General features: G+C 43.9%; 1 protein-coding gene across 4 annotated transcripts in view; it reads left to right on the top strand.

Moving 5' to 3' along the window:
• Window positions 1-2,962: 2,962 nt before the first annotated feature.
• Window positions 2,963-10,629, top strand: part of LOC109529162 (protocadherin-18-like) — a 13,762-nt gene continuing 6,095 nt past the window's right edge. The window contains exons 1-4 of one of the 4 annotated variants that reach the window (XM_019892382.1): window positions 2,963-5,128; window positions 5,606-5,773; window positions 6,185-6,273; window positions 9,135-9,304. In XM_019892382.1, coding sequence (XP_019747941.1) covers window positions 3,287-5,128; window positions 5,606-5,773; window positions 6,185-6,273; window positions 9,135-9,304 — 2,269 coding nt within the window. In that variant the 5' untranslated portion in view covers window positions 2,963-3,286. Of the gene's footprint in view, window positions 5,774-6,184; window positions 6,274-9,134; window positions 9,305-10,629 lie in introns of all 4 variants that reach the window. The other 3 variants (XM_019892380.1, XM_019892381.1, XM_019892378.1) reach the window with 3 other exon arrangements.

Raw genomic sequence — 10,629 nt, 5'->3', positions numbered from 1 at the left:
AACGTTTTTAAATGCACCGGTCAGTTGCAAGCAATAGGCATTTTCCAGCAGTACAATTTGCAGCATTTGTCAGAGGCTGTGAGCCACGGGGACCGTTCATAATTGCTCGTCTGAAAATGACAGACAAACCCTTTTCCTTGCTGGGACAGGCTAACTAGCGCAGGAATTGGGCGACCTCTTTGCACAATATCCAGCTTTTCATGGAAGGCCCGTCTTGAAAATTGTGTGGAAAGTAGTTCTGCAACCAGATCAACGTCTTCTCCTTCGGCCATTTTGAGTTAAAATGCGAGTGACAACTCTAGCAGACGCGAATCCAAAAATCGTTTTTTTTTTTTTAAATCTTTATTGAACAAGTCAGGATACAATTCTCAGGAAACAGAAAAGGCGCTAATTCAATCACTGAACGCGCACGGCAGGTCTCGACGTAAGGCCTCCTAGCTAGCCCTAGTAGGAGACGAGAACAAGTCAGGATACAGGATACAGATCATGAGTCTGAGACTCGTGATCTGATTGGCTATTGAAACCTGACGGTACCTGTTCATTTACAGCGCACAGGGGCCTGCTCTGTTCAATCTGAAGGCCCCGAGCAAGTTTAATTTACCTGGCAACACAAGCTAGCTGAAACATGATTGGTTAAAAACTCTACCATAATAAATAAGTTATTTTTCGAGTGGCTTTCAATGTTATTTAAAATAACATTGAAAGCCACTCAACTAAGTGGAAATAATATGACGTAAAGAATACAGAGAATAATTTTGTTAACATATTTGTGAAAATAAAATAACAAATTTATGTTATTCACAGAAACTTTTCTGAGAATGTTTAGGCCAGCAGAGAAGGCCTTGCTGGCCCTCAGGGTCCGCCACTGGGTACAACACATATCATAAAATATTATATACTCTAAACGTGTTTTCAGAGGATATATTTAACCCCCAAAAATGTTGTTCCTCACTTCTAATGAAGGGGATCAAGACTTTGTAACAGTAGGAAACTGAGGGCCCCGAAGTGACAAAACAGTTGCGAACCGCTGGTCGAGAGCAACTCACTAAGCGTGATTTTGGAAATGGACTCTCTTTACTTTGGTGGTGTACTATAACACAAAGATGACTGTGTAGAACAGAAGTGTTCCTCTTCTCTGATTTTAATCACAGACTTGTAACACGAGTTTTACTAGTGACTTTATATGAAAGACCAATCCACAGAATACTGGCTGGCTTCAATTGCTTTCTATTAGAGTGATAGACACAGAACCCTAAACAGGATTTGTGGTACATAAAATTTGAAAGGAGGCAACTTCTTGTGTGTACAAAATTCCATCACAATTGCATATTATAGCAGATTTGATCAGACTTGATGTGATCTTCTTGTGTCTCTCTTGGGGCTTCATTATTCGTGAATGGGTGGTAATTGAGTGTTTTGGCCTGTCTCAAGCTCGGACCAGATGGCATGCTCATAAAGCTGTGGCCAGTTGCTGTCTGAGCACAAATGAATTTGCAGGATGGCAATTTGGTTGGGGGGATGTAGGCCTCCGTGATATATTACTTGACAGCAAAGATTATTGTGAAATGAGCACATGCGAGGTGTGTGTGTGTGGGGGGGGGTCAGCTGTTTGGGTAACTTGGCAACAATACAGTGACCATCACAATAGATTTAACGGCATCTCTATTTGGTCAAAAGAACCTTGAAGAAACTGATATGTTAACACTCAAGGTTTTAAATGTTGTTTTGTTTTTTGGAGGGGTAGACATGTATTTATGTATGTTTTATAAACCCGCTCTGTATGCGGATGTTAAGTTCTGTTTGTTCTTAATATGGGATCATTAAGTTTGCTAGACCATCTCAACTGGCTTTGCACTCATAAGACTAATAGACCCTTCCACGATGGCCGATTAAGCCTACATTTTACAAATTTTCCCAGCTCTCTGTCCTCTAAGTCACGATGTGCAATGAGCATTTGAAGTCAAAATGTTACGTTGAGGCAAAACCTTGCTCATGTGTAAGATGAATGTATACTTGAACATTCGAGACTTACTTGCCCGGGTTGAAAGCAATTGTTGCTGTCACAGTGATGTCATGATGTGACTAATTGTCTCAATGCATGGAATAGTAATGTCTGAACTGGCGCACATGGCCTCTCTGTTCAGTTCTGTCTAAAGGGGAAAGGTTTTATTGATGTACCACGGTACTGGGAAGCCAGTGTGAAAGCAGCTCATGATGATCGGCAAAGAAATGAACACATCCCAAGGTTAGCATGTGACTCACCATCATGGCAGTTTTCAGTAAAAATAAACCTTGAACAAATTGGTGAAGCGTGACTACATTTGCACATCTGTGTGAAACAGCAACCAAAAATGTGGAAGTGTTTTGGTAATTGCTTAAGTGGGTTCAAGTTTTACCAAACTCTTGGTTAATTCTTCTGTTTTAACCCTCTGCAAGACACCATTAGTGACACCGTCATCTGGATATGCACGGTTATAAAACGGCTTTGATTTAATGCAGCAGCGTGCTTTAAGCGCCCTTGTTCTTCGAAGGGCATATAATAGAGCAGGCTTTATTTGGAGCTAGCTACCCTCAAAGAAAGGGGGAGCGAGGTTGTCACACATTGTGAATAACCAAACAACAATGTTAAAGTGTGCGGGTCAGTGTGTGTTTGTCTGAGACGTGGCTGAGCCCGGAATAATTCTTTCTCAAGTTCATTGTTGTGGCACACTTTTTAAATGCTCGGTTGTGTCTGTGCGTGCGTGTGGTTGTGTGGTTGTGTGTGTGTGTGTGTGTGTGTGTGTGTGTGTGTGTGTGTGTGTGTGTGTGTGTGTGTGTGTGAGAGAGAGAGGAGGAGGATCGTGCACTCTCTTTGTTGTACGAATTTTTTGAGGGGAGAAAGAGAGAGAGAGAGAGAGAGAGAGAGAGAGAGAGAGAGAGAGAGAGAGAGAGAGAGGAGGCAGCTTGGGTTCTGGGTGGGTATTGAAAATTGAGCGAGGAGCGAGGCTTGCTCGTGTGCTCGCTCACGCACACGCGCCGAATCCCTCTCTCTCCTGTGTGTCTCTTTTTGTCCATATCATTCCCACTCAAGCCACTGGAGACGAGTACATGAGGATATATGCAAGAGCTCTTTACAAAGAGTCGATCTTCTCACATGTTTAAAGTTTTTTTTTTTTGAAACCCGGTGGACTTTTAGCAGATGGCGATCGACAGACAAGAATTTTAAGCATGTTACAAATTTAAATTACGACTGGATTGATTTTCTTCGTTGTTCCTCCGCCTCTGTGGAAGGGACTGCCGCAGCAAGATGGGTGCCAAAGGCAATCTGCTCCATTCTGCACAACTCCAACTATTTCTTTTGATGGCGGTTTTCAACTCGATCTGCTGCACGACTTTGAAATACCAAGTTCATGAGGAACAACGCGCGGGGATTGTCATCGCGCGCTTAAAGGATGACGTCACTGAAGTTTTATCCAAATTGCCAAGCTCCGTATCTCTTCGTTTCCGTGCCATGCAGCGGAGTAGCATGCCGTTGTTGTCTGTGCGAGAGGAGGATGGGGAGATCAGCATCGGCTCCAAAATTGACCGTGAGAAGCTTTGTGAGAAAAATGTTAACTGTTCCATTGAATTCGACGTCGTTACCCTGCCGACAGAGTACCTGCAATTATTCCATGTGGCGGTGGAGGTGTTGGACATAAATGACAATTCCCCACACTTCTCACACGCCATCGTCCCCATTGAGATCTCTGAAAGCGCGTCAATTGGGACACGGATACCGCTGGATGGTGCTGTGGATGCGGACGTTGGAGAGAATTCTTTGCACACCTACGCCCTCAGTCCCAACAACTTTTTTAAGATTGACATCAGGACCAGGACAGATGGGGCAAAGTACACGGAGCTGGTGGTGATACGAGAGCTGGATAGGGAGGTGCAGTCTAACTACCAGTTGCAACTCATTGCTTCAGATAATGGGGTGCCCCCCAAATCTGGCTCCACATTGCTGAAAATTAGCATCGCCGATTCAAATGACAACAGTCCAGCATTTGAAGAGCAGGCATATGTTATTAATTTGATGGAAAACTCTCCTCTTGGTACTCTTGTCATTGATTTAAATGCTACAGATCCCGATGAGGGTACTAATGGAAAAATAGTGTATGCTTTCAGCAGTCATGTCCCCTCAAAAATATTGGAGAGGTTTAAGATCAATCCAGAAAACGGACACATTACAATGATTAAAATGGTGGACTATGAATTGTCTCCCTCCTACGAGCTTGATGTTCAGGCTCAGGATTTGGGCCCAAACTCCATTCCTGGGCTTTGTAAAATTGTTGTCAAAGTCGTGGATGTCAACGACAACAAACCAGAGATAAACATTAACCTGATGACACCAGGCAAAGAGGAGGTGGCCTACATCTCAGAGGGTGCACCAGTCGATACCTTCATTGCGTTGGTGCGCATTGATGACAGTGACACGGGGCTCAATGGCGAAGTGGTCTGCAGGCTTCATGGCCACGGTCACTTCAGACTCCAGAAAACATATGAAAAGAACTATATGATCCTCACCAATATTTCACTAGACCGAGAAAAGAGGTCCGAGTATAGCCTGACAGTCATAGCGGAGGACCAGGGCTCCCCAAGTCTCTCCACTATCAAACACTTTACTGTGCAGGTACTTGATGAAAACGACAATCCTCCTCGTTTTGAGAAGAACCACTATGAGGTGTTCAAATCCGAGAACAACTCTCCAGGAGCATACCTGACCACTGTAGTGGCCTCGGATCCAGATCTGGGCACCAATGGCCAGGTGACATATGCCATAATTGATGCTCCGGTGCAGGGGAGCTCCATCTCGACGTATGTCACTATTGATCCCTCAAATGGTGCCATTTATGCCTTGAGGACCTTTGACCACGAAGATGTCAGTCATGTCACTTTCACAATCCAGGCACGTGATGGGGGAAATCCTTCCCTGTCAGCCAACACCACTCTCCTGGTTACAGTTTTGGATGAAAATGACAATCCCCCGATCATCCACTCCCCCTCCCTCCAGAATCACACTGCTGAACTTCCAGTGTGGAAGTATGCATCTCCTGGTCAGTTAATCACAGCGCTTCAAGTCACAGACCGCGATGCTGGTGCTAATGGGGAGGTGCGTTGCTCCATTATTGGCGGAAATGACGATAGTCTCTTTGTGATGGATGCTCGGCGATGTGAGCTGAGGACCAATGCAAGCTTAGAACAAGCGGCGAGGGATGTGATGGAGATCAGAGTAGAAGTCCAGGATCGAGGTACCAATCGACTCACCGCAGGGGCCCTCCTCAAGCTTACTCTGCAGGAGAATATGGACATCCTCCCCACTCTTGATCCCACTGACTACAGCCACTCCTCTCATGATCTCTCTCTCATCATCATCATATCTCTCGGAGCAGTTTGCACTCTGTTGCTTGTTGTAATGGTGATGTTTGCCACAACTCGTTGCGCCCAGGAAAAAAAAGACCCAAAGCACAACTACAATTGTCGCATGGCAGAAAACAGCTATCAGAAACATCCCAAGAAGCCAACAAGGCACATACACAAAGCAGATATTACTCTGGTCCCAACTGTCAATGGAATTCTTCCTGTCCAGTCTCACCCGCGCTCCCCGTCAGCCTCCCCTCTGGCCGAGAAGGGCACGCCAGGGAGCAGGCAGAGCCATCACAGCCGCCAGTCATTGAACAGTCTTGTCACCATTTCCTCCAATCATGTGCCTGAGAACTTCGCCCTGGAGTTGCCTCACACTGCACCCCCTGTTGAGGTAAGACATGAGAGTGTTTTTGGATGTAGATTCGGCGGCACGTTTTTTGTTGTTGTTGTTGTTGTTGTTGTTGTTGTGTTAGGTTAAGTACTGCTAATATGCAACTTTATGGCCACCATTTGTCATTTAGATATCAAAAGAGACACTGTGGCATATTCAGTCCACAAATCACATTTGAAATCTCATTTTACATCTCTAGCGCATGTTAAGAATGTATTTTTTGCCTCCCACATTCTAGTACCTCCACCATTCAGTAAGTCATGCCCCCTCCCCTATGTCCCACACCTTCATTTAACATTGTCTTGTGGTCTTGCTTGTTTGACTCCATTCATTTGTCCTTCTTCATGTTTCCCCTTTTTTTTCTTTTCTTTTCTGTTTTGTCTGCCCTTTTTTGTTCCCTGGGGATTGTAGCAAGTCTCACAGCTTCTGTCCATGCTCCATCAGGGCCAGTACCAGCCACGTCCAAGTTTCAGAGGCAACAAACACACACGGAGTTACAGGTAATACCTACTTAGAATGGAAGTTTGGGGTTAATTTTATGATGGAAGTAATGTTGTTTGTTAATTTTGCTTTGACTAAAAGAAATTTTTCAAAAATTAATTATACATGCGTATTTGTACGAAAATCCAAATTATAGTGGGTTTTTTTTCCAAATTTATCGCCAGTGATGGTATAAATTTGAGTGTCTTTGCATGTGCCCTGTGAATGGCCGGCGACCAGTCCAAGGTGCAGTCTACCAAGTCCAGTTAGGATAGCTCATAAATAAATCATAAACTGTAAATATATATTCATGCGGGGGCAGTGGATTTTGGACCTCGGGCTTCAGCGGGGAATGAAATGACCTAATCCGCCTCTTAATACCACCACTCACAATCATGGCACAATTAAAAAAGTACATATCAATAAAATTGAAAAAACACACTACAACAATGCAAAAAAAAAAAAAAAAAGGAGATAGAGGCATTTTGATTATTTGGCATCAAATAAACAAATTGACATAGTTCACCCTTCCATCAAACGAGTTCAAACCGCGACACTTCAATACCATTTGGAGCAATTCACAATCTGTATTCATCAAATAACATGACAAAAACGTAGGTTGGCAAAAAGTACCACCAACCTGTGTATCCACCTTTTGCCATTCATAGACTCCAACAGAATAGGTCATAGCTCCCTGCAAATATATCCGCTTTGTGTTCAACTACACAAGATGTCACATTGAGTAAGTACATTTGTGACTTAACAGAGAAAAATCATCATTTCAGTTTGCATATTTTTTTTCAGATGATTTTTGTTTGCTGGTTTACTGTGAGCTTTTTTGTTACGTAAAATAGGTGCCTTGACTCCATCGGTTGGAAAAGACGAATCTCTTCATTACCCTCCTTAATCAAAGATCAAGTTATTCATAGCATCCAGTATGATGCACATAGACTGTCACAATTAATATCCAACAGGGAAAGAGGAGTTATTATTATATATATTATTACCAGAGGCATAACATCATGGTGCGGGGCCCCGCTGCATTTTTGACAATATGAAAAATGGGGCAGCCCAGTGATCGGGTGGTTACCGCATTACATGTTACATGTTTTCCCTGTGCCTGCGTAGGTTTTCTCCTGGGACTCCAGTTTCCTCCCACATTCCAAAAACATGAACGGCAGGCTGATTGAACACTCTCAATTGTCCCTGGGTGTGAGTGTGAGTGCGGATGGCTGTTCATCTCTGTGTGCCCTGCGATTGGCTGGCAACCGGTTCAGAGTGTCACCCGCCTACTGCCTGAAGACATCTGGGATAGGCTCCAGCACACCGTGCAACCCTTGTGAGAATAAAGCGGTTCAGAAAATGGATGGATAGATGGGTACAGTGAAACGCCTCTAGAACAAAACCTACATGGGCGAAAATACCCCCTAATGTGAAAAAATCTTCATGCATGAACACCATTCCCATTCTCCTGCCCCCCATACGACGAAAAACCCCCCGTTGCGTTAAACTAAATCATTTTCTCTGCTCCAGCCGCCCGAAGACATTCACTACAACAAAGTCTAATCCAACAGCGACCTCTACTGCTTCGTTCGGAAACGGCAACAGCAACCACCACACTGATTACAGAGTGAACGATGTTTATTTCGGTCACAGCTCAGAGTTTCCTGAACGCAACATACTCATAGCTGCTCTGCCATTGGCTTACCGAGCATCATCCTGGCCTCCGATTGGCCAAGAGGGACCTCACTGTCTGTGTGTAGATACTGTAGCTAGATCCGTGGGAGATAGAGTGGAATGCATCCGATTAGCTGCTCAGAGTAAATTGCTTGTGGCTCGACGGACAGTCAAATAAACGAATGTTTCCTGGAATGCTTTACTTGTTATCATGCTACAAACCTTACGCTAACTGGAGCACTAATGAGAGAGAAGGCGAGTTCCATCGCGCTAACTATGGCCATCGAGGACTACGAAGCGTCCCGTGGCTGGCTTAAAAGTTCATTGCAAGACATCAGCTGAGCAACGCTGTCTTGGTTGTTGATCGAGGGGAGGTCGAGTTAGAGACAGTGAGATGGTGGAAAGAAAAGCCACCGGGTCCAGGAAGTATTTGTTATTGTTAGATTCAGACGCAGCATGAACGTTGCATTGCTAAAATGGCTACAAAACGGACCTTTGGATGTCAAGAAGCTAAGACAAAAAGCGCTTTGACGCTGGAAGAGAAGGGAAAAGTGATCAAAATGAAAGACGGAGGACGCAAAATAAAAGACATTATCCAAGAAATTGATATAAGTGAAAGTGAATGCTGATCGTAAATTTCGCAATTTCTTTCCCTTTTTTTTTTCCTACACTGATTATATGAAGTGTCAAATAAGTGTGTGCTCATACTTATGCATTATTGGAATAAAATAGAGTACACATACGTTTGTGTGTGCGTGTACACATACGTTGGTGTGTGTGTGTGTGTGTGTGTGTGTGTGTGTGTGTTTACATCTGAGATCAATTTGCTACAGTGAAAAAACCCCTGTTGTGAAAAATTTCTTGCTGCAAACATGATTTCGTTGTAGAGGAGTTTCACTGTATATGCAAAAGGCTCGTCGTGGCACCGAAAAAAATAAACATTAGGTTTCAAGTTACATGTATTTTGTTTTGACGGTTTTTAAAAATTGATCCACCCCGACAACACAACTGTCATAATCCAGTGAATGTGGAATACCAGTGGGTCCTCTGGTTTGATCAATTATTTGGTTTGGTTTTCAATTCAACGCTTTACATTGCAATTATCAACAAAACTTTTCAAGGCATTCCTATCGTTATGAGACAATATATACAATTAGCCATTATTTCATAATAGCTGCAACAAATGTTTTCTTCTCCCACTCAGATATGCCCTGAACGAGATGGATAAATTCAGCCTCAAAGACAGCGGTCGTGGGGACAGTGATGCGGGCGACAGTGACTACGAGCCTGGCAGGGACTCACCTGTCGATAGACTCCTTGGTGAGGGACTTGCTGAGCTTTATGCACCTGATGTCCATCACAGAACCCACACAGGTACCCCCTGCCCCATAGTGCTCCCCTCACATACTTGCCTCCAAGTTAGTGCTGGGTGATTATGGAAAATTGGTGATTACGAATCCTCCATTGCTAAATAATAGACACCGAATAGACATACATACAACAGTGATCCGATAGTGCAGGGATCCCCAACCGCCGGTCCGCAGACCGTTACCGGTCCACAGGGCATTTGGTACCGGGCCGCACAGAAAGAACTTTCCTTAATTCCGTTTTATTTATTTCGGAATACGAAAGATGTTTTATTTTGAAAAATTACCGGATTCTCCGTTACATCCGTCTGTGTCACGCTTGACACACGTCAAGCCACGCTTCTCCGTCACATGACCGATTACGCTGAAAACAAAACGCCAGAGCTCGCAAAATGAGTAAAAAAACTGCTGGAGATCGCAAATGACGGCGGCCTTAAAAGTACGTTCGAGACAACTGGATTAAAGTTATGTCTGAATATTCTGAGATCACCACAGTAGCACTGTTGCTATTTCCGACATGCTACCTGTGTGAGGCGGGGCTTTTCTGCAGCAACGGCGACTAAAACAAAATTACAAAGTAGACTGGACATAAAACACACACTTGAGGTGTCATTGTCTCCTATTACCCCGGGATGGGACCGTCTGGTTGCAGAAAATCAAGCTCGGGGCTGTGGTGAGTCATCATTTTCATGCACTTTGAATTTGCATTGTATCATATTTTGAAGGCATTAAACATTACCATAGCGATCAGAGTGTTGCGGCCAGATTAGCTCCTTGTGTTTATTATTATATTTCGAAAACACCACAATTTTCATGCAGCTCAAACCACATTATTTTGTTGTATTATTTCCACCACACCTTAAATGCCGGTCCCTGAAAATATTGTCTGACATAAACCGGTCCGTGGGGCAAAAATGGTTGGGGACCCCTGCGATAGTGGATATTATTCAAAATCTTTCGGTCCTTGAGGTCTCCTTGCTCCAACACATCTAATGCAAATAATCAGTCCATCAACTAGCTCTACAGAAGGTGAACAATTATCCTGATCATTTGAATCAGGTGTGCTGAAGCAGGAAAACAGATAAAACGTCCACAATAGCAGCCCCCAACGAAAGAAAAGTGTGTTCACTGCCATAGGGACTCTATAGGTAGATGGTGTACCTGATGTCTTTTTTTGGACATTGCCACCCTGCAAGGCTTCCATCTCTGGTCCTCTTCGGAAACCATTGGTACAGACCTGGAAGAGCCTGGTCGGCTTTGTGTTTTTGATCTGATGAAAGCTCTCCCTCAGAGGACTGGATTCTTGAGCAGTGGTGGTAGAGAATATTTATG

The sequence above is a fragment of the Hippocampus comes genome, unplaced genomic scaffold, assembly GCF_001891065.2.
Source record: "Hippocampus comes isolate QL1 unplaced genomic scaffold, H_comes_QL1_v1.1 scaffold358, whole genome shotgun sequence".
NCBI classification, from domain to species: domain Eukaryota; kingdom Metazoa; phylum Chordata; class Actinopteri; order Syngnathiformes; family Syngnathidae; genus Hippocampus; species Hippocampus comes.
Note: the sequence above shows the minus strand (reverse complement) of the source record. Positions and strands in the feature narration are given on the sequence as shown.